This window comes from Stegodyphus dumicola, chromosome 6, assembly GCF_044657685.1.
Source record: "Stegodyphus dumicola isolate Sdum_Otavi_A_Nest chromosome 6, ASM4465768v1".
Classification (NCBI taxonomy): Eukaryota; Metazoa; Arthropoda; class Arachnida; order Araneae; family Eresidae; genus Stegodyphus; species Stegodyphus dumicola.
The window spans coordinates 16,223,154-16,248,709 of NC_140773.1; the positions used below are offsets into that span (position 1 = coordinate 16,223,154).

Sequence of the window (25,556 nt, forward strand, 5' to 3'; positions counted from 1 at the left end):
TTGTAAACTGACGCATAGGTACAGCATATCCCTCTTTAAGATGCTGTGGTATGACTGCGGTATTGGGTTTTGTGCTAATTTTGGTTTCCTGTTAGGACTTCTACCTCATATGTAAATTCTACCTCATATGTAAATTGTATATTTTAGTTCTCCTTTTTACATTCGTACTTTTTCTTTTAGCTTTTGTTGCTTAATTTTGAGCACAAGTGTATTTACTACCTCTACATATAATAAAAGAAAGAGTCTGTCTGTGTGTGGGTGTCTTTCGTTCGCGCAGCGCGTAAGCTAATAGACCCACGGCTATGAAATTTGGTACATAGGTGCATCTAGACAAGAGCCAGTGCCCCTCGAAGCGATTTTTTCGAAATTAGAATTAGAATTTTTTTTATTTTATCTTTTGTGACGAAATCGCGTCATTTTCAGACATAATGGGCTAGGAAAACGAGATTTTACTCTACACACTCCATTTTAACATCATTATGAAACGTAGGTACTTAGCTATTTTACGAACTTAAAATAAATTTCGTGTTTCAATAAATCGATTAAATACGAATTTATTTAACAAAGTGAGCTTAACACCTTTTCAACGGGATTTTTTCTAAAAAAGTTTATTTTTAAAAATGTACAGTTTATTTTTCTTTGATTTTTGGACACGTTAAACTTTCATCCTTGCGACTGCTTTTACAAGAAGAATTTTGGAAAAATGATAATATTTTGTATTTTAAAAAATTTTTTTTAAATGAAGCTTCCGAGTACACTTTTCACATCTCACATCTTTAAAAATGCGATTTTGGCATCAATTTTCCTGTCTTATTGTTGTTGATAGAATTTTGATGAAATCACATCATTTTGAATAGTTTCATTCTTTTCGAAATATGGGTTTGGCAACAATTTTTTATCGTATTTCTCATGTCACTGTTTTCAAGAGATTGGCATATTTCATTATCATTTATATATGACATACATATATATATATATATATATATGTCATAATAAAAGCAAAGGAAAAGACGGAACACTGTAGATGCGTGATTAGACCCATATTGAAGAAGATTTTGATTGCGTAGTATGCTAGTAATGCTAACTTGGTAATACCTAAAGAACTTGGCAGTCGAGGCAGTTTTAATTCCATTTTTATTTGCAACTGATATTTGTGACCACAATCACTTGGCACTCTAGTCGTGCCTTTCCACAGAAGATTTACATTTTTGATATTGTTGAGATAGAAAGCAAGCCAGCGAAATTACATCTCAGCACAGTAGAGAGCAAAAGCTGAAGTGCGTAGTTATGAAAGATGGAAGCGCGCGAAGAGAAACGTTTTGGTTTACAATTCGGTGATTGGTCGTCAAGAGGCATCTGGTATTAACGGTTACGTAAGATCGCATGATTAATTTGAATGACGCAATGCAGATAAGTTATTACAATTTTAGAATAGAGAGGAAGAATTAATATTTATAGTTATATTATAATTCTGATTCATACACTTTTATCTTACATATATATATCTATATAATACATTATATAGATATATATAGATATATATATATATGTATAAAATACATTTTTATTGATTTTTTTTTTTTGATAAAGTTGTTCTGCAGAGTAAATTTCTGCGCGGAATTTTTTGTTTTTTGAGTTTCTTTCATGTTATTTTTTGCCTATTTCACTGTTTGTAAGATATTGAAAAGTTTTGCATGATTTTTTTTTTCTTCAACAGAAAGTTGGTTAATTTTTTATTAGGATAATTAATATTTGTATTAAGGGATATTGCCCTTTTCGTTGTAATTTTGTTATACGTAATAACTTTTCTTTTTATGAAGTTGTTCTGCAGAGTAAAATTCTACGTAGTTTTTAAATTTAACGTTTGGTGTTCTCTTCAGCCATTCTTCCGGTACATTTAAAAGCCACACGAAGGCTGGCAGCGAAGCTGCTAGTAAATTTATATAAAATTTGATTAATTAAAGGTATTACCTTTTTTGCTTCGTGCTAGTTTCAGTCTGATAATAGTAAAATCATTTAAATGGTTTTATAGTATGAGGCAAATATACGAAATTTTTAACTAAAATTATGTCAAAATTGTTCCGTGTTTTCTTAAGCAATAGCAATTTTAAAGAATGAGAATTTTTGACTTCGGAAAATTATACTAAGAAAAAATTAGCTGAAACAGAATCATTTCGTAGCCAAACAAATAGGATTTTTATAAACATTGTGAAAAATCAATGATAAAGTATTAATCAACTGAATATTAGAATACGTTGATGGAGTGCTTTCAATCGTCAAAAACTGTCGTCTGAATAGTGTTTAATGATGAAATAGAATGCAAATATCAGAGAATTATATTATATAGAAGCAAATATTATAGATTAAATTACAGCAGATATATTAATTAGGGACTGTAAACTAGTTCTCTTTTACACTTATCCTCACTTGAATGAAACAACTTAAAGGTGCTTTCAAATTTGTTCAGAGGCTTTTGGAAAACCTCTACTTCTGAGCATTAATATTCCACCAATAAAAAAATTGCCTAGACAAAATTAATACATTTCGCATTTCTTTTCCACAATACTGAAGATCACTGTTATTTTATCCTATAACTAAAGATAGATTTATATAGGCACTTAAGTCACAATCGTGGTAGGCTCCGCATTCCAAGGGGCCCTAATTTCCGAATGATTAATTAATTATGATACAGTAAACATACCTTGTGTTTTGAGACAAGACACCCCTAAATTTCAAATGAGATGGGATCCCCGTCTTATATATCTTCCACTGCTTATAATATGTTAAAATCTTTACCTACTTGAAACGACTTCATTCACCTGTTTCACAGAAAGTGCATATTCCATTCCAATTCCTTCCACAGACGGACCGGTGTACCCCACAGGGCAGGCATCACAGCGATAACCTGGAGCGGTATTCCTGCACGTTACATCCCTGTAGCAAGGGCTTGCTAAATCACACTGTAAGTGTATTAAGCATTATTTTTTTAAATATCTGTAAGTAATACAAATCAATAAAAACACAAAATATATTTCCAAAATTTTCAACTAAGTAACTATGTCTTAAGTATTTCAATAACATATATTTTTTATCAGAGATAAATTTATTACATCAGAGAGATAAGTGTTGTATATAATGTTTTACGCATCCGGTAAGCATATTTCACAAGTGCACATCTGTGTAGCCACCGAGGGAGTGGCTTCTAGGATGGACCAATGAGCATCCAGTAATATTACCGTCATGTCACATGACCTTTCGCGTGCTTTAAGATTTAAGCAAGGTTGAATATATTCTGCCACGCAATTTTCTGTACAAAATAATTAAAACATCGTCGATTGCTTCTGAAACTTTTCATTGCGAAGTTAGATCAAGTACAGGAAATTATGAAAATTTCACTACCTGGTTGAAATAAATACAAAAACATGTTGGATACTTCGCAAAAATATCGATGTGAAATATTACTTAATAAGTGGTAAATAAGATGAAGAAAGAAATATGTGATAAACATCTGAGCCCAAATGCAATCTTTATATAAAACTATGCGTATGAAAAAATATTTACACCAATTATATATGCAAATAGAAGTCAGCCCTTTTTATTGCAACCTATATGAAAAAGGTGTTCTATAATAATAAACAATGCAGAATTTTATTCGAAGTAAACTTTACTAATTTGCATTCGTATACATTTAGTGCGTTAAATTTCACATTTAATAAATGCTCACCTTGAAATGTACTGTCTACACAAAAAATACTCATCAAACAGAGTGAATTTATCGTATTCACAATGAGTATATTCAGTTTATTCATATAAAATTTTTAATGCTAACAATGGATATAATCAGATCATATGTGTTCTGAATCTTACACTTTAAAAATCAAAAGAATGCAAGCACTGAAATAAGAAAGCACTAGATTCATTGTAACACTTTCAATCATTCTCAGCTCAATTAAAAAAATATACACTTGAATTCTCTTAGCCCACATAATATGCCACGAATATCAAACCTAATATTAATGAGTGATAAAAATCGCGAAAGTGAAATGTCAGCGATTAATCAAACTCAGAAAACGAAAGCACTACGAGATTTTCTGCTATTACGCCATACATTTATAACTGTCAAACAAATGCAAATTAAAACGTAAACAACATACGCTCACATGCACGAAGATTTAGTGTCACAAGAGCAGTAGCAGCTCATTGGTCCATTTTCGAAACCCCTCCCTCAGTGGCTACGCTGATTTGCACTTGTGAAATATGCATCCGGTAACATTTTTGCAAACTAATACACTTTATGTTACAAAAGCTCATGCAGTTTGTTTAAGTATAATTAATTGTAAACGATAGTTTTTATGAAATTAGGAAAAATCACTTATTTTTAATTCGGTATTACTTTTGCCAGTTTAAGAAAGGCATTTTGTTTGAGATATTTAATGCTTTTTATGCTATCACTTTCCCTGAGGTCGACTGGAGGCAACCGCCAGTATTCTGGCTAAGACCTGTACTTAGACTGGGCTTCTGGAGTACACAATCAATCTTCACAGGACTAGAGCCACCAATTCTTCGGTGGTACGCTCAGGCGCGGCAGGGACCGTATCGTTACTGTCCAGTCTGTCTGGGGCTGTGTAATCACTATATGGATCACTATATGGACATTTTTAAAGCCGTTCTCCTCCGTCCGGGTGCTCGCCTCCGCTGGTCATCTCAAAATGAAGGTGTCCGCCGGAAACATCGCGGCAAAAACATAGCGGACAAAGACGTCGAGGAAAAAACAATGCAAGGTGAAAACGTCGGGATACAAAACATCGTGGAAGAAAACATCGCAAAGAGGAAATATCGTGATACAAAATATCGTCGTCGAAAATAAAGCGGTTCAAAAACTTCGCAGTTTAAAAACATCATTATCGAAAATATCGTGGTAAAAAATAAAGTACCTACAAATCATCGCTTGACGATAACATCGCACACATGCATTTTTATTTTTTTAATTTTTTTTCAGGTTTTTAAAAACTGTAAATGTATTTTCGCATAATGATTTGGGAGGGCAAGAATGAAAGAGGAATATTTTTGAATGAACTAATAAAATTTACTAAAAAAGCAAGAAAGAAACTTAAGCATTTAAAAATTGAAAATGAGTAGAAAATTAATGCAACTTACAACACTTAATAGAACTTTAAATTTACATCGTTAATTTACAAATGCCATTAATAAATTAATATTTTTTTATAAAGTTTATAAAGTTTTTATAAAGTTTTTTTATAAAATTACCATTACTTCTTTAATTCTTAAATTAACAGCTTTAAGCGAAAAACAAGATTTTGTATAGTTTCAAAAATTAATAAGATTTTCAATAAGATTTCTCCTGGTATGTTTAAAAAAATTTACTGACTTCGTCAATATCTTCACAATGAGTTCCATTTCCAGAGAAGCCTTCAGGGCAAGGACCACATCGGAACCACGGAGAAGAATCTGTATTGGTGCATCTTACTCCGGAAAAGCAAGGGTTTTCAGCGCATCTGTCAAGTGGTTTACACGTAATTCCATCTCCTGTGTATCCGGATGGACATGGACCGCAGCGGTAACCATTTTCGGTCTCATAACATCTGACTCCTAAAATAGCCAAAACTTACTGTAATTAGTTTATATTACAAGTATTATTCAACTCCTCAACTTATTTTATTACTATATTTGATTTTTGGTAATTGGACCAAGAAATATATTATTCAAATTTATCTTCTTGAAGTAAAATTCAAGAAAAAAAGCAAATTTTATTTGTTTTATAATGTTCTTCTCTCCGATTTTATTTACTTAATAAATATATGAAGACAGTCATAAAAAATTACATTTTCTAGCAAATTCATAGTAGCATATTTTGTCTATGGTAAATCTTTTTTCTTAGAAAAATATTTTTTAAAAATTGAGTGCCTCTTAGAACTGCAATGCTTCCGAAATACAGAGGTTGTTCGCACATTTTTTAGACGAATTTGGTAAGCGGTAATAAAAACTCGTTTGCTGCAAAAGAAGTAATTGCAATTGTACTATGTTTTTAAAAGTCAACATTATCGTCTGTGGCTTGAAAGTTTTGTTTTTATTCAAAATGGCGAATTTAACAAAGCAGTGCTTCGAAGGCTACATTTACGTTCTTTCCGAAGAGAAATATGCATACTCCGTTATCCAAAAACGATGTGAGAGTCATGGTTTTGTGATAGCTAAAGCGTCGATAGGCAATATCATCAACAGGAAAGGAAACAAACGTCAAATTGGAGCCTCAAGTGGGACAAAAATTCCAAACAATTATCGAAGGAAAAAACGGACATCTTCGACTATTCCAAAGGCACGTTGTTTAATGTTAAAAGAAAATCCCCCTAGTCAAAGAATAGTTGCAAAATCATTAAAATGCTCGGTGTCCACTGTAAACAAAATGATAAACGTTGATTTAAATCTTAAGAAAGCGAAAAAACGCAATGTGCATCGTCTTCTTCCAAAGCATATCGCTCAACGCAGGACACGCTGCAGAATTCTATGTGAGAAACACTGATCCCAAGAAAAATGGAAAACAATTGTCACAATAGATGAAGCATAGGTGTATTTAAATGATTGTAACAAAAAAGAGCCATTTATTATCATAAAAGGGGAGAAAAAATTTAAGTACATGGTTCAAAGAATCGAAAGAAAGTTTTTCTAAGGGATTCATGATTGTTGCTGGTTTTTCTTATAATGGCAAGTTAAAAATAAAGAGAGCGCAAAAAAATGTCAAGATTAACTCCAAATACTATCAAGAACATATTTTATCACCAATTTTTCTGAATGAAATACCATCGCTTTACACACAGTGCCATCCGTCTGTGAGACTCCATCAGGACAAAGCCAGCAGTTACACATCAAAATCCACTGTAAATTTCCTAAAAAAAATGGAACAAAAAACTGGTATCAAGGCCACACCCTTCACTGATATCCCTACTAAATCTCGTGTATACGAGCCAGTTTCCCTTAGAAAGTCCTCCACGAAGGCATCCGTCCCCTTAGGCAGATAGCCCTAGTGTGCTTTGCCATAATTAAATACACCAACACCACCCTACTAAATCTCCCAATGTGTCACCTATTCCTTTTTGTGCTTTTGGACTTTTAAAAATTGCATTATCCAAACGTTGTCCCAAAAGCCTAACAGAACTGTGAAAAGCTCTTCGGGAGTAATGGGATAGAATATCTCTTCTGCTACTTCAAAAGGCATTATTATCCTGTAAATTGCAGTATCGAAAGATAGTTCAGAATAAGGGATGTCAAATAGAACATTTAAAACACAAGAATTTTATGTAATTTAGTTTTGTGAATACAATATACATCGTTTAAAAATGTGTGAACAGGCTCTGTATTAATTATTTGGAAGTAATTCATTTTTCCAAATAATAAATTTAAAGCGCTGTACTACTGTTGTAGTAAATAAATCAAATTCAATTATTCAAAAATATTCTTCCCTTCTAAGCTGCATCCTTTCCTGTATATAAAATGTTTTCAAAAGCGATATGCGTCTGAGAATTGCATATTTTTACGAATTATTATTTCGATGCATTTAATTTTTTCATATTACGAATTTAAATCATATGTACTATTGTTGCTAATAAATCGAATTCAAATATGAAGAAAAATAATTCTTGGAATGTAAGCTGCCTCTTTTTCCTCATATAAAGGTGACTAAACCGGGTGAGTTTTAGAATCCACAGATTTTTCTGTATTATTAATTTTTAAAGTATTAATTGAAAGGGATTTACTTTATTATTAATAAATCGAATTTGATTAGTAAAAATATATGTTTATGTAATTGAGCATTTTATCTAATTTATTTTTACTGGTAATGAATGGGCTGATAAACTAGCTAAATCAAATAACTGAAATCTTGCAATCAAATAAATGTGGGATACCTTTCAAATCATTGAAACGAATATTAAAAAATATCCCGAGGAAATATTTTGAAGTTAAATTTTTTGAAGAAATTAAGAATAAGAATTGGAGGGATTAGATTTGCAACATTTACTTGTAGGGCTTTCCTTAATTTGCATAACAAATTTATTTTAAGTTTGATACCTATTCTAGACTTCTCGACTTACCCTCACATTCTCTCGCCAGGATGTAAATTTAAAGTTAAGTGAAGTGCTCATTTAAACGGGTGAATATCTGAGTTTTTCAGAGCGTGTTTCGAAACCCAAGCGCACATTTCGTTGTTATTTCGCTGTTATCCTAGTAAACCTATTGGCCTTATCAGATACAGTATCCCGCAGTTTTGACTTGCATTATATTCTACGTTCTGTTTTCACCGCAAGTTGACGGTGTTTTTTTTAACGCACGAAGACAATGCCTTTCTGTTAATTATTTTGAATTAATAAAGGGTTATTTTTACCCTTCGTCTGAGTCAGTAGTTTTATTCACGTCTATGCGAGAATTCGCCAGGTCATTATACGGTCTATTCTAGTGTATGTAGAACAAAAGAGAAAGACTCTATATACTTACTAGATTTATAATATCTTAACAATTACTAGATTTGTTAGTAGATAATAATTACTAGATTTGTCATATCCCAGTCTTTCCCAGATTGAACGCAGTTGTGGTGTTTCATTTGAAGAGACATGATTGTCTCACTAAACATCTGCACATCTTATATATATATATATATATTAATTAAAGTAGAAAGAACAAACGATAAAAGACCTATGTAGTCAAAAACTTTGCGCATTGTGCTGCAAAATTAAAGAAATTAAAAGATAAATTCTAGTACGAACGCTAAAAAGCTGCTTAAATACTGTGGTTCCGTGAAAACTTTAAGCAAAATTTGTTGCAATGAAATGTGTTAAAAGAGAAAAATATAACATTTGATTATTTACAAGTAAAAATCAATATTAATAGTAAGCAATATGCTAAACTAATTAAGGTATATTTAAAACATAGTAAAAGTATTAACTAATTAATCGAGTTAAAAATAAAAATTAAGAAGCGGTAAATGGTCGATTAGCCCAATTCGAAGTTCACCAAGGAACGTCAGGGGAAATATTTTTTAATGAATTTTGAACTAAGCTAACTCCATCCCGCGTTTCGCCGAAACAGACAATTGAAATTGTACGCGACACATTTTTCAATTAATTAAATAAACTTTGTCAAAATCTTGAGTCTCAATTCTCTGTTCCAGTTTCCCGACGCGTCCGCTTGAAGTAACACATTAAGGTGTAAAAAAAGATAAAAAATTAGGGAATGAAAATGCCGATGTACAGAATAAAATAAATAGCGATATGCTATGAGTCAAAATATACAATGTTTTATGGGTGGACATGCTAGCTTAAAGAGTTAATACTTTGTAAAAGTACCCAAAATATTTTTAATTCAAAACTGAAATGATAATAAAATAGACGAATTGAAGCAAGGGTCTTGCCAAGACCTAGAAAAATGTTTAGAGAAAAAATATTATTAAAAACAGTGCCGTCTTCTTTGGCTAACGAAGAAACTCGTTAGCAAAGAAATATATAAGGGTATATATATAAAGGTATATAAAAGGGTATATATATAAGAGTCCGTTGTGCACTTTGTGCAGACAGAATTTTGAGATGGACAGAGATCATTGGCTAAAATGTTCCTCGTTCGTTGAAGGAAGGAAACCTGTCAATATTGGCGGGCTAGAGATTTGATGCAGTTGAGACATCCTGAGACTAATTATTATTATCATTATTATTATTAATGCTTTATGTAGTCAATTGTTATTAATTTTTTCAGTTTTAATGTAGTTATTGTTATTGTAGTGAGGTTAATTACTGTTGTACCTTTTTGTGTTTCTAGTTCTTTCCCCTTCCCCATGCTCCACTCTCATAGGTCTTTGATGCATGGAAGCCAATGATGTATAATCAAGTACCTTTGCAATTAAAAAAATCTAATTTATTTTATTCGCTTACACTTTTTTTTTTCCGCTAATAGCACTGCAATTACGGACAGCTTCTCGGAATCAAAAAAGCATCGTATTTTGCGTACTAAAAATGAAAAATATCGATACAATTGTATTGTTCCGTATACTCGATTGTTTTTACATCGATTTAATTGTATTGCTCTGGATTATTTAACTGTGGCAGTATATGGAAAAAGCATACTCTGGAGTATACAAACCCAAATAGCAAGGTCTGTCTCTGCAAGTGATTTCGGGCTTGCATGTGATACCATCGCCCACGAATCCTCTTGGACAGGAACCACATCGAAATCCGCCAGGAGTATCAGTGCAAACTACTCCTTGGAAGCAAGGTCTGTCTCGGCATGATCTCTCTTCTGGAAAACAGAATGATACGCATGAACAGTTTCTATCATGTTATAAAGTTACATGACCAACATTAGATTCATTATTAATAATTTATATTAGTTTTCATGATTTAATATGTTTCTAGTACATATTAAATCATGAAAAAAAAATAAAATGTTTGATGGATATGGAAAAAGCGATGAAATTGATTTGGAAACTTATATTGCAATTTTTTTATTAATATTACCATTTTTCTTTCACGTCATAACTACAAGACCCCAATCATGTTAGACACTGGGAATTAGTTAGATATGCTTCTGCTTCTTAGATTACACTGAGGCTGCAACTGTTACAAATGCACTGCAGATTCTGACATTTTAAACTAGCCTACTTTGGTCATTTTTACTTCCTTGTACGAAGTAAAAAGGAAGTATTGTAATCGCGAAAGTTTCAGGCAGCATATTTCAACGAAAATATTCATTTTGACAGCTATCGAATACAATTTAACGATGTTTTTGGGTGATATCTGTACGTAAGGACAGAGTAAAATACTCTTTTCCTCCAAAAAATTATAAAACTGCTTTAAAATGAATTCTGAAGAGAATTTTTCGTGGCGTCTGTACGAACGTATGTGCGTACGTACGTATCTCGCATAACTCAAAAACCAATCGGCCGCACCAAACGTATATAAATATATTTATATATATATCCACTCTGTTACCCAGCTCAGTGATCTCAGTTTCTTTACTCTTATATGTTTGTAAGTTGTACATTTTTTGCTTTAAAAATGATTGAATCATGTTCTTATCTTCCGTTTAAGGTTTTTATGCCTTTAGTAAATCTGTATGCAATTTTTTAGAATTATCAACAATTTTAAAGTTGTTTAAGTGCCGCTAAGCCTAATAATTTTTTATGGCGGCCATTGCTTGTTTACATTTGAAACAGCAGGATAGTGGATTTGTTGCCAGAGAAACTTAGCTTCGCAACAACAAAGATAGCACCTTCATTTATTATTGCGAATTAAATCATGCTTAATCCTTTCTGGAATTTTTTTGAGGAACTAAGTGTTTAAGATTTACTTTGTAATTTTTAATACAGATATTTAGAGTTTTTAGATATTTTTGCCTTCTCGCAAAGTGAGAACTGAATTAATTGAATGAGAAATGCTCAATCGTCTATGAAAAACTGTTTCTTTTTTTTTTTTTTTTTTTTTTTTTTTTTTTTGTTTGTTTTGTTTTGTTTGCTTAATTTCTTTTATACATCGTTCTAGATTTATTGTAGTATTTGAATAGAACATGTAGCAACGATTAGCTAATTCTTTAAATGATATAAATTTTGTGCATTCTGAGTTATAATATGAACGAAATGTATAATACTGTTAAGTGAACCTAGCGCCAGAGTGTCGCTATGGTAAACAAATAGAGTGAATTTTAAAAAATGTATTTATTCTGTTGTGGCTTATGCGTTGTCGGCGAAGTAGATTTAATTCAATCCAATAAGTTTAAATGAAATGCAAGAAAAAATGCGTATAATTTAATATTCCGTACAAGGAAGTCATGTGGTGTGCACATCAGATTTTTCAGAATGTTGAAAGTACATTCATAGCTCAGGCAAAGTATCAGCATAGCCCATACTCATAGCCCAAGCAAAGCCATTTCAAATGAAGCTTATTTTAAAATAAAGTGCTGAATATTTTATTAATGTATGGAATGTTTTGCGTGCTCAAATATATTAACTTCTAAGAAAACAAAATCCAAAGAAAATACTGAAATTAATCATTTTAAAAAGTTTCTTTAATGTACTTTAAACCGAAGATCTCGATTTCATTTTTCGCATCGCTTGAAACTATTAGGGATGCCTCAAGGCATTTCAATGAAAGCATCCTAATTAAAGGCAACATCAAAGGCAGCAGTTATTATATAAAACCCACGTATTTACTGTATTTCAATGATTTTTTCCCTTTCATCTTTTTGCCACCTTTATCATTTTGAGAATTCCTTTTTATCCTATAAATAATTAGATCCTCAACTAAATTGTAATCTACTAAAAAATCTGCTTAAATTAACAAATTTCCTGAAATTCTGTTTCTCAGTGCAATTACACAAACACAAATTTAGCTAAGATAGTTTGAGCTTTCTAAACAAAAAAAAAATTAAAATATTTCAAAAAGGAATAACCAAGCAATAAGATAATTAATATTTCTAACACTCACCTCTACACATAGCGCAGTTCTGAAGTGCTTCTCTCAAGTATTTTGTTTCTCGAGTCTGGATAAAGAAAAAAGGAAATTAATGTAAGCTATTATAAATATTAAATGAATGAATACTTCTGCAAATATTCTGCATACAGTTTCAATAGTGAGCAACGAACTATGTAGACGGATTCCACAAGATATGCCAAGCGTATGATTCATAGAGCGAATACAGACGAAAATGGAGAAGGTAATTAAAACATTTATAGTTTTATAACCTTGAATAGTTCAAACAGAATTATGACGTTATTACATACACACCTATAAGAAGTTCTGAATGCTCAGAAATATATGATAAAATGAAATCAAACATTTATATGATAAAATGAAGTCAATTAATCAAAAATTCACACGCAATCAGTAATTGTTGTGGATTTGAAAGCAGATATCCTAGAGTAACAGAATTTTTAATGTTAAAGATATACCTTGCGTAATTTCACATCTGTCCTTTTAGCCTTAGGTTCTGAAATTTTTTAAATTATTCGCGTAATTTTTCCTTTCTTCATTGAATTCAGAAAATTAACTCCCCTAGATTTTAAAATGGGTTCATCCATGTAGTGATTGTTTTCTTCTTATTAACAAAGACAAACCCTCGCGAACTACTTGCGAAAGTCACGCCGAACCTTTCCTTCTGACTATTAAAATTTATGCCAACTTACTATAAGCACCCTCACCATCACAGCAAAGCAAACATGAACTGACTTTCAGTTTACGAGTTTGCTGAGTCGGCTGCTCATCCACATTCTTTAATTATTTATAAGGTATTTCTCCCACCTTCTTGGCGAGCCTTCGTGGTGTGGTGTTCTGCACACTGGGCCGGTATTCCAGAGGTCCATGGTTCGATTCCCGGCGAAGGCGATTGCTCATTTTTTACCTTACCTGCTTCACAAAAATACTTAATGTCCCTACAACTAAAAGGGTGTTGGATAACGATTCTTCTCACCCAAGATTTGGCGATTGGGTCCCCTAAAAACCCCAGTTGCCTTTTAAAAGGGGGAGTGTATAAGGCATTTTTCCCACCTCCTTGGCGAGCCTTCGTGGTGTGGTAGTCTGCACACTGGGCCGGTATTCCAGAGGTCCATGGTTCGATTCCCGGCGAAGGCGATTGCTTATTTTTCATCTTGCTTGCTTCACAAAAATACCTAATGTTTCTTCATATTTATGGATGATTTGAAGCCTAAGACGCTGCACAGACAACAAAAAGAATGGCCGAGATCCGAGTTACATGGAAACAAAAAGGAAGATATCTTATTATATATTGAAATCTTAATATTAGTATGTATTCCTGTCGTAATGTAGGTTTCTTTTAAAGAAATAATATTATTATAGCTACCTGTAGTTTACCCATAACTACTTTTCATTTGCTATGTTCTTACTGCAATCGCGTCCTTAAGAAATTAAACTATTCGCATAATTTTCCCTCTTGACTTTAAAACAATAAAATTAGTAAGAAAAGGGGGGAAATGCGAAAGAAAATGATGTATTATGAGTGCCCCTGTTAAGATTTATACATATATACATATTTGTTGCAGTGATTAAATTGCTTAAATATATTACGTAATATGTTACGTATGTAGCACGTAACACTTATTTCAATTTTTGTCAAAAAACACTTATCTCTTTATTTTTCTTATAGATATTATTAATAACTGCAAATTTTACTGCTTATTCATGACTTTAAAAATGGTTAGTTGCATTATTATTTAGTCTTTTTTTTCCTCTTGTTTGGAATGTTCAACGTAATGAATATACCACCTACCCGTTCTATATATGCGTATTTATGTCTTGGGCAAAATCATACGAAACAAAGGCATATCATGCCCTTGTTTGTCACTAGAATTAGAAGTTTTTAAATTGTGTTAAATTTGTTAATTGTTTTTTAATTTGTTTAAAATTTTGTTTAAATTTGGTTAAAATTGTTAAAATTGTGATTGGAATTTCAAGCTTTTAACGTGCACAACATTTGAAGTTAGAGTTTAACTTTGCAATTTTGCGGCCACCGCGATCCCCGACCAAAGGATATGTATTGTACGTTTTTTTGCCCCGACTTCACGCCGATGGAGTTCTGGTTCTGGGATTATCTGAAATCTACACAGAAATATACAGTATTCTAAGATGAATAGTATTGTACACAGATTCCTTCTGCAGTGTTACTTTCGTCATTGTTGTCAACAATCCCAGAATTTAGGTGCCTTGAAAACTTTTAATTGTAATAAAAGTTTTTTGCCCCTCTCCTTTCTTGTGTTGTCACTGGTCCTTGACAATGCTGTTCTTTGCAAATGCTTTACGTCAATTTTCTTCATACGTGTATCGTTCCAACGCCATTTATGGTTTTTCAATGCGCTGATCCATTTGCGCAGGAAATGGTTTGTTATCATTCGAAAGTTCTGAAGTTTTCTCACTGTAACCGTAACCGTGAAAGCTCTATTATTTTTAAATCATCACAATCTCGCGCGCATACCTTCGAACAACAATATCTGAAATTTAATTTCGACTGGTTGAGCGAATAGGCAGCAAGGGGTTCTTATATAGAGGAAGTAATTTTATTACCGACATGTATATACTGAAGAAGCTAGAAAAAAAGTGCATTGCATCATCCAAAATCCTAAACAAAAAAGGCAAAGAAAATACAGTAATAAAGCTAGTGACAAATATTAATTAAAAGATGAATAATTAAATTTAAAAATTAAATTAGAGCCTTAAAAATTAAACTCGGGTTTTGCCACAACGAAAATTTATAATCATTGAAAGGATAAACGTTTATGGAATCTGAAATTCCGGGCAAAAACGTATATCAGTTAGGTAACAAATTAATTATATAAAAAGCTATTGTTTGATGGGATTTCGATATCTGCTTTTAGTAAGCTAATCCCTGAAAATTTTAAATACGATAGTCCACGAATACAAAAGAATTAAAACCAAGGAAGATAAAGCAGTAACGTGAGCAAAAATATAATAACTCATTGATGGACTCATATTATTATCCTGAGGACTCATATTATTATCCTGAATATAATAACTCATATTATTATCCTGAATATCAAAGTACATAATAATATGGTTTTATCAGCATATTCTATTAATAATGACATCAGTTGGATATTTTACTATAATTTAATTAATTAAATTCATTCATTAATTAGATACATTATTAAAAATAACTTGTAATTATCGAAAAATGAGTTTATTGTCTTTAAGGTCCCTCAATTTTTTGAGCAACTAAATTATAATTTAAAAATAAATTTAAAATCTTGAGTTGTGCGGAACGGTAGCGCTATGACAAATGCCATTTGCTAAGTCGTGGGGAAGTTAAATTCAAGATCTTATGTCTCTTGCAACAACAATACTTGCCTGATCGCGTAGATTAGAAATATCGTCAAATTAAACGCAAATAATTTGAAATATTAAATTTTAGACGTTTTCAGCATTAAAACTGTGAATAAGACAAAGGTAATAAAAATGCAATATAATGGAGCAGAATAATCTAAAAATCAATTTCGTTATTGAATTATTTCTCACATCTATCTTCTATCGGTAGCTGCAAATATGTGGTATTGAATGGTAAAACAATTTGTTTGTGCTGTAAGGTATTTTCTTCCTCCTTTCTGCATGCCTTCGTAATGTAACGGTAGCACACTCGACGCGTGTACAAAAGGTCCAGGTTCGAGTACTGGCGAGGGTACCGCACATATTTCAGTTACCTTACATCGGAAATAACCTAACGTATCTACAGTGGCGCCCAAACTAAAAGTGGTAGGTGATGATTCTTCACCACCAGAATTTAGCGATTGGGTCTTCTAATCCCCAGTCGCCCTTTAAAAGGGGAAGTATCAAAAACGTATCAATTTGAAAACTTCCAGATGGTAAAGCGATAAAACATGGTAGAAGAAAAAGCAGATACAAATTGAATTCTTCAGAAAAGCTTCCAAGAAATCTGAATTCATAAATTCCTTAAGTGCACAACAAACAAATGCATTTTGTCTCAGTAAATTCAAGAAATATTTTCATTTATAATGCATTTTTTTAATTATCCCTTACAGTAATTTTAGAATAATTTATAATTTTCGCTAATGTGTACAGTCATTTAAAATTCTTTTGGAGCAGAAGACAAAAATGCCTTCTATGGAACTTGAACTCCCTATTGCTAGCTGGACGTGCTTCCAATTACACCAAGAAGTTACGAGATAAAGATTGAAAAAATACCTTACTACATTCTGTTCTAACATTTCAAACTTTACAACCGTTACCTTACAACATTCTGTTCTGAGTTTTACGGCTGATTCCCTTGCTTTTATCACCACTATGTATGTACCAGACGTCAATTAATTTATTAAATAAAGTTTTAAAAATGTAATTTTTATTTGCTACTTTGGATTAGTTTTCCATAATGTTTCACTAACCATCTGCGAATACGATTAAATGAACTTCATCATAACGCTTGTACTATTATTGAAAATAAAAACATCTTTTATTTATTACCAGCTCTGAAAAATGTTAACAATAAAAGATTTAATGTCTCGAGTCCATTTTATATCACCTTCATCTCTGCGGATAAAATCTTTTAACTGCTCCATAAAGCACGGTTGGGCAGAACGCTCTAGGCAACCACTAACAGGAGGGGATGAATTAATAAACTGAAAGCCATATAAATGTCCACCCCTCCGGGGCGCCATCGTGTGTGCATCAAATGTCGCAGATACAGGGTCCAGATGGCCCCATTTAGTGCCGATGAGTCCCAAGAGGACATCAACGCTTCACGAAAGAGAACACTTGCTGTTGCAATCCTGGATAAGTCGTTTGGGTTGGAAGCTGCCAAAAAAGAGGTTTTTCAAAAGATTTAAAAAGTAAACGCGTAGGCAAACACACAAAGCAGTAGTTTGGGAATTAAAGTAAGCAACGCTAACGAGAATGTTTATGTATTAGTTTGATTGCCAAGTCCTGACTTCATTTTGCATCTGGAGAATACATTCGTGTAAATGTAATAAGATCTTTATAAATATAAAATATTTGCAGATTACATACCCTAATACTGCAAAAATGGGTGAGAATATTTGTAATATTTTCCTTTTATTGCGGTTAAATATAATTGGTTAGTCAGCAAATCTGGGGCCCTTAGAACGTCCTTCGCGCAGCATTTGTATGCCCAGGATTCTATTCTTAGTGGCTGATAGACTGGTTGCATGATAGTTTTATCGTTTTCATCGTATAAATGCAGATTCACTATCCCTTAAAAAGTATTTCATGCATACCTATCACAGTAATCCACTTGAGCTCTGTTGTGCTTTGCTAGAATCAAATAATTCATTCCAAACACTTTTCTAAGTTATGTTAGAACCAAAACCTTTGTATGTATGTTTATTAGTTCTTTGAATAATCAAAGATCTAAGGTTAAACTGTATTATAATAAGGGAAACTGGCTCTTATTAACATGTTACACATGGAGAAAACCACGAAAACGCCCATGCAGCCAATCCGTTCGCGGGATTCGAACCTCGGACCAAGCTACCAGTGTTCAGTAACTTTACCGCTCGGCGGCTGGCGGGCCTTGTCTTAGGTTATTAATGCACACCAAAATCAAATCTAAATATTCTCTTCATTCATAGTTATTACAGCAGATAGAAAAACAATAAAATACCTATCTCTAAATAATTCACAAACATTTTGTTACCTTGACTTTCTTAAATTTTACAACATCAAACTCACAAAGTTTCATGCTTAATACAACATTAATGTCAGGTATATAAGCGATTTTTGATGCAAATTTTCCGGTTTCCTATTGACTGGCCTAATGTAAGCTGGCCTAAATTAAATGCAATGGTTAAGTGAGATTCTTATCAAAACTGAGTTAAATTACAGTAATCTTTATTTCTAAATATGGAAGTCTATTTTAAAAGATTTTGGTGGAGAATAAAAGTAACAAAATTTTCAAATCACAGACACATAAAATTGACCAGAGTTTGACGGAGTAATTATTGTTCAGAAAAAATATAAAATGAAATTTTAATAAGTCCAGAAGACGGTGGTCAAAATTTTCACGGTCTTTGCATGAAGGAAAGACATATTTTCTGTGCAAAAAAATATAATCCCAACTAAATAAGATCTTGCAATTTATCATCAAGAGAATAAAAAAAGCCAATTTATTTTAAGTCGAAACAAGACAAGTTTAATTCTTTCCTACAGCAGTGTTCATTAATCGCATTTTTTTCCGGGCTTAATTGAAAATTTCCGAAACTTGTTTGCAAAATTTAAACTAATTTAAGGATTCTTTGGAAGAAAAAATATTAAAGAAGTGTTCGCTTAAAGAAAATAGAACAACATTACAAATTGAAACGTATCTTAAATGGATTTATTGGAAAGTTCTAATTCGGCCTTTTTTTACAACATTGCTTGATAGTATTGTTTAGACTTTGTTCAACGATAGTTTTAATCTCTAAGGGACATATTGCTTTTTTGTATTAGGTATAAAAAAATTTAATTAAAAAATATCATCAGGCTTTTGTAGGTGATGTTGATGAGCAGATGAAAAATTCTGTAGCCGATAAAAGATATCTTTTTGTTTCAGAATAATATTTTTTCCTTTAAATTATTTGATATTTCTATGCAGTAATACAGTTTCTATGCAATGAACTCTGAAACATAATATTAAAATTAATAGTTTCATCACTGATAAGTGAAAATTCAATAAAATGTTACAAAAAAATTAAATAAACTAAATGCTAGCTCTTTTTAGTTCTTTTTTTTTCCAACAGCTATACCTGAATGAAGAATTATAACTTTAGAAGACAGCTCGATTATGCCCTCTTCAAAAGCTATCGCAATTGGATTATATTATGTTAGTTAATGTCAGTAATTGGCTTAAGGGAAATTTTCATTATTTTGTCGTGTGTCATGTGAATATGAGAAAATTTCTCTCAAAATTCTTCCACGAAGACATCACTCAGGCAGATAGCTCACAAACACTTTACTATAAATTAAATAATCCAGTGTTAATTGTGACAAAACAACGCGTCAGCTATTACTCACGGAAAGATGCTTCCATGGAGGACTTTCTAAGGAAAACTTGCTTTCATTTTCGCTGTACATTAAAAATAAAGTTCATTGAGTTAATTCGCTCAGTCATAATTGAGAAAACCGAAGAAGAATTACCTGAGTTTGATGACATTACACTAGCTTATTATTGCATTATTCCGTTTGGATAAATCAGTAAAATTTCGAGATCCCTTCTGATTGTATTTGTTTAGTGATTTATAAATATCAACGGTATTTGTTCTAAATGATGAACTATTTAATATGGTGCAGAAATTAATGCACATTTAAAATAGAACTCCGCCTAGGAGACATTTCTGAAAACTAATAATATAACTGGATTTCGTGTTTAGCGGATCAACCTATTACAATTCAGCTAATAAGCTCAAACAGGAAAATTTACTAACCATAATCCAAATTTCGAATCTTATAATCTTTGATTGAATATATAAACTTATTTAACTGCATGGGATTAATTGCAATCAGAATAACTTTCTATGGTTGAATTACGCTGCTAATTCATTTGCCCCATTTAATGCTTAATAATTTAATTCCCTATCTCTGAATCCTATCTGTTTAAATAACTTATAATATGAAATATAACTTACAGCGCAAAATTCAGATGGCTGAAAACTAGTATCAATAGCAATTAAGAAATCGATTTCGACATTCGCCGCACTGCTGTGCAAAAGAATGTAAATGTAAGCTAGATAATTTAGAAGAGCACTGGAAATAGGGAGAATTAGATCAACTTATAAACTCGTTTATTTTGTGTTTCATTCACTTCTTTATTCCCTTAAAAGTATACTTCTACATAACTAGTGAATATTTTATTGTAGTTGCCGTGTTTAAACTAATATGAAATCAGCAAGGTAAATGATGATAATACAACATATAAAATCTGTCTGACTTGATAGAAATTTTAAGAGAAAACACAAAGTTGCTAATTTACTAAAAATGTTTATTATTATTCTTGAAAAAAATGTCTGTATAAACGGACTACTCTTAATTACTTATTGTACTGCCATCATTTACTCCGATAATTTTATATTGATTACAGTTTCTACTATCTCGGAATAAATCAAATACCATCAATTTCTGTGAATATACACTTGAGGATATGGTTTTGAATTAATAAAATGCCTACTTTTCATATAGGAATATGCTTAAGAAAATGGTATTGTACACCTTGCCTAAAAAAATGGGATGGTTCTATATCTTCCGTTCTACTGGACCGATTGTCGGAATTTAACTTGTTTTTTCCATGTCTCAAAAGTGGATATATATATTAGATTTATATATAGCATTGCTCTAAAATCCACATTTTGACACAAAATCGGACTTTTTCTGAAATAACATACCAATTTTTTTTTCATATTTCGATTCTACAATTCAAATTAGTCCAAAGTGCCTTGTTTTGTAAAAATCGCAAGAGTAGATTTTAAAAAGCTAGCTCTCAAAGTTTTAGCACCTCCGTGTTAGTTGAATTTGTTATATATATATATATTAATATCTCTTTTTTTATTAAACGTTTTTATTAAACATATTTTATTCTGCCTTTCACATTAGGAAATTCATGTTCATTCCAAATAAAATTAGCATATTTTACATGATTTATTTTTTAAATTTGTATTTTAAATTATTTTTATAAATTTTTCGGAAAACATTTTGAATTGTAACCTATAAAATTTTCCCCTTCATCTTAAAATACATGTATTTCTAAGTATACCTGCAAAAAAGATATACGTTAATTTACATACAGGTGCGTTTTAAAATTTGGAATATTTGTTATAAGCGATAATAACGCCAAATATGGCTTATGCACTTTGTGAAAATTATTTGAAAGTATGAACGATAACCTTTTTTTCCGTTCGTGTACAACGAAAAAAACTGATGCGTACACCACATGACTTCCTTGTACGGAATATTAAATTATACGCATTTAATCTTATCGGATTGAATTAAATTTACTTCATCGCTAGCGCATAAACCACAATAGAATAAATACACTCTTAAAAATTACTATGTTTGTTTGCCATAGCGACACTCTGGCCCTAGGTTCACTTAACAGCGTTAAATTTCATTCATTTTTTAACTCAGAATGCACAAAATTTATATCACCCTAAGAATTATACAATCGTTGCCACATGTTTTATTCAAATACTATAATAAATCTAAAATGATGCATAAAAGAAATTAAGCAAAAAACAACAACAAAAAGAAACAGTTTTTCACAGACGACTCAGTATTCTTATTCAATTAATTCAGTTTTCACTTCGCGACAAGGCAAAAATACATATAAACTCAAAATATATGTATTAAAAATTATGAAGTAAATCTTAAACCCCTATTTCCTCGAATAAATTCCAGTTTGGATTAAGCATGATTTAATTCGCAATAATAAAAGAAGGCGTTATCTTTTTTATTGCGAAGCTTACTTTCTCTAGATTGGCAACAAATCGACTATTCTGCTCTTTCAAATGTAAACAAACATGGCCGCCATGGCAAAAATAATTAGGCTTAGCCGCATTTAAACAACTTTTAAATTGTTGATAATTCTAAAAATATTGCATGCAGATTTACTAAAGGCATAAAAATAAACGGAAGATAAGAAAAACATAAGTCAATCATTTGTAAATAAATAAAAAAAAAACCTATAAGAATAAAGACACTGAGATTACTGAGCCGAGAAACAGAGTGGATATATATATACTTTTGGTGCCGCCGATTGCAACCAAAATACGAGGTGCACATTTAAATGTTACAGCAGTCCTACATACAAAAATTCACCGTTTTGAGGCTACTCGTTTTTGAGTTATGCGAGATACGTACGTACGTACGTACTCACAGACGCCAACGAAAAATTCTCTTCAGAATTCATTTTAAATCAGTTTTATAATTTTTTTGGGGGGAAAAGAGGCTTTTATTCTGTCCTTACTTGCAGATGTCACGCAAAAATATCGTTAAATTGCATTGGATAACAGTCAAAATCGATATTTTCGTTGAAATAGGATACCCGAAATTTTTCGCGATTACAATACTTCCTTTTTACTTCGTTTCCTTTTTATTCGTACAAGGAAGTAAAAAAGAAAAGAAAACTAGGTTGCCATAAATTAAGAAGTTCGCCAAGTTAATTATTCTTGGCGCAAACTAAAAAAATGCGCCAAGATAAATTTTTAAATTTCTCTATAAATTTCTCACCAAAAATTAGAAAATTTAATATCAAGGCATACTTTGAGTCGTAGAATCAAATTTTGGAAAACACTTGGTTTCAGAAAAAGTCCGATTTTATATCAAAATACCTATGTTAGAATAATGCTATATATACAAATCTAATATATATCATAAGTTGCGTTTTCGAGACTTGGAAGACGCAAGTTAAATTTCGACAATCGGTCCAGTAAAACGGAAAACATAGAACTGTATTATTATTATTATTTTTTTTTTTTTTTTTTTTTTTTTTTTGTGTGTGTGTGTGTGTGTGTGTGCAAGGTGTACTTAAATCTTAGGAAAGGAAAGTTTTGAAAACTCGTTCAATGAGATGTGCCATCGGAAACTGTATGAAGTTTGGTCTTCTTAGCTTTCATAAACTAGATCCAAACTCTGTGCTCACTGACGCGAATGATCGCCAAGTCTGAAATTAACTGCAGAGACTTGAGAGGAGTGCAAAGAACACTTTTAGTTTAACTAAAGTCGAACCAAAATGCACACTTGGTGCTCACACAGCCAGCATATATATAAGTTTAATGTGAAGTTGGCTCATGAACATAGCCGGTGTAGATATTCGAATATCAGCAGCAAGTACTGCAAAGGCGAGAAATTCCGGCTGTCAGAACGGGGAGAAACATGCGCGGACACAGGCAAAAACAAGATCTGTCTTACTATCTTACAAAATATAGTGAAAAGTCACTTAACGTCTTTTTAGAGTTACTAGTTAATGTTACCTAAGAAGACCAGACTCTATATAACGTTCAGAAAAGAAATACTGAAACAATAAAGGCAAGTAGAAGATACAAAACAAAAAGATCTTTAAATTCAGATTTGTTTTGAGTTGAATTTTAAGATTATTTCACAATAAAAGATTTAGTTTCATAAACTGGCAACAACAGAAACTATAATTAAGATACAATAACACGCCGAACAAATATTAATTTAGAAGTCAAACAACACACGCATTTTGTTTTGCAAAATAAATATTACAATCAAACTGAGAGATTAGCCATGGGAAGCCCCCTCAATTTCATCCTGCCTGATATCTACATGCATTATTATGAATCAAAATTGTTTGATACTTTAAACTTCCCGGTATGGTTCCGCTACGTAGACGATACTTTTTCCTTGTTTGAAGGTAATAAAGATGATTTAAATAAAGTTCTTTCAACAATGAATTCTATTGATCCTGCTTTTCAGTTCACTTTTGAACTTGAGACTTGCAATTCTCTTCCGTTTCTCGACATTCTGGTCATACGTAACACATCCAACTTTACTACGGTTTACCGTAAACCTTCATCGGTTTGCCTTCCACCACACTTCAAATCATGTCATCCTACCAAACAAAAGTTAGCTTCATTTTGTTCCTATGTTTTCCGTGCTCTTCAAGTTTGCTCCTCCAAGCTATCCCTTCATGAAGAACTAAATTATTTAAAAGCAATAGCTATTGACAGGGGCTTTTCACCCAACATTATTAATCAAGCAGTTAAAAAATTCTCATTTTGACACACTAAAAGGCACACTCTTGTTTTAGGAGATTATAAAAATTCTGTTGTCATTCCCGTCTTTCCATCAATTAGCTATAAATTTGCACGTATTTTGCAGAAATTAAATTTTCGGGTAGCGTATTCTCCCATCAATAAACTTCCGAGTTCCATACTCAAGGATCCCATTCCGGATATGAATTCCTGGGGTATTTATAGGATTTCTTGTTAGTGTGGCATAATTTACATTAGCCAAACTAAGAGAGCCTTAAAATTTCGCGTTAAGGGGAACATGAGGCATATGTTACAAAAAAATGAAACGCAGAAGTCTTCTGTTGCCCAACATTGTTGGTCCGAAAATCACACTTTCAATTTTTCTGCTGCCAAAATTATTCAAAAAACATCTTCCATTGGTGAACTGGATTTTCTAGAGGCATTTCACATTCAAAAAAATCTTTCTGTTCTAGTTAACGACCCTAATTCCAATCCATCTTTTCCTTCAGACTTTAAATAAATTATGTTTCAGTTCTGGTTTCATCAAGAGATGGCGCCAGAGGCTTATCTCCTATCCAGGCTTTCTTATCTTATCTAATCATTAAATCTTATCCCGTTCGCTTGCGCTTTTGCAGCTGAGGATGATGGTTCGGTAAACCATCGAAACTAGTCCTGTGAAAATTTGAAAATATAACGCGGATTTTTGTTGTTTGACTTCTAAATTAACAGAAAATATGTTTATTTAAGAAGAAAAGCAGTATTAGACTGGATTCTGAAAGTTTCAGTTTGCAAATGTTTTCTACCATACTGCTTCTTCTTCAACAACATCAGACTTAGAATTAAACATTATTTTCCTCTTCTCAATGCTTTCATCTAAAGCATAAGAATAAATTAGAAAAACCCCTATCATTATAATTCTTATATTTTAGTTATGTTACTTTTTATTTTCCTCTCTATTAAGAATTGCTGCTGCATAATAAAACCCACTATCGAAAAAAATTATATTCATCTTTTACAAAATTCGCTGCTTAATTGTCTCACATAGCGTGTAACAACAATTCTTTAGAGAATATCTTAGAGAAAAGTACAATAGGAGCTCTTTTCATAGTCTTTTTGCGGACAAAATGAAACTTAATTCGATTGCTTCTCAATCGATGGCCAAACTGCTTTACAAAACGAAGTAATTCTCGGAGCTGGAGAAGACGCACAAATGCGAATTGATTTCCGAGAAACTACAACATTCTGGACGCGTTGCGACTAAAACACAAAAGTTCAATTATGTCTTGAGAGTGCCAAATTAATTAGATGCCCATCCTCCTCGTGC

The 25,556-nt window shown here is 32.0% G+C and overlaps 1 protein-coding gene across 1 annotated transcript in view; it reads right to left on the minus strand.

The window, feature by feature from the left end:
• Positions 1-25,556, minus strand: part of LOC118205901 (cartilage oligomeric matrix protein-like) — a 242,136-nt gene that overhangs the window by 100,825 nt on the left and 115,755 nt on the right. Inside the window, exons 6-9 of the mRNA XM_035378174.2 lie at positions 12,480-12,534; positions 10,141-10,296; positions 5,390-5,610; positions 2,820-2,960 (exon numbers count right to left, since the gene is read on the minus strand). Coding sequence (XP_035234065.1) covers positions 2,820-2,960; positions 5,390-5,610; positions 10,141-10,296; positions 12,480-12,534 — 573 coding nt within the window. The remainder of the gene's footprint in view (positions 1-2,819; positions 2,961-5,389; positions 5,611-10,140; positions 10,297-12,479; positions 12,535-25,556) is intronic.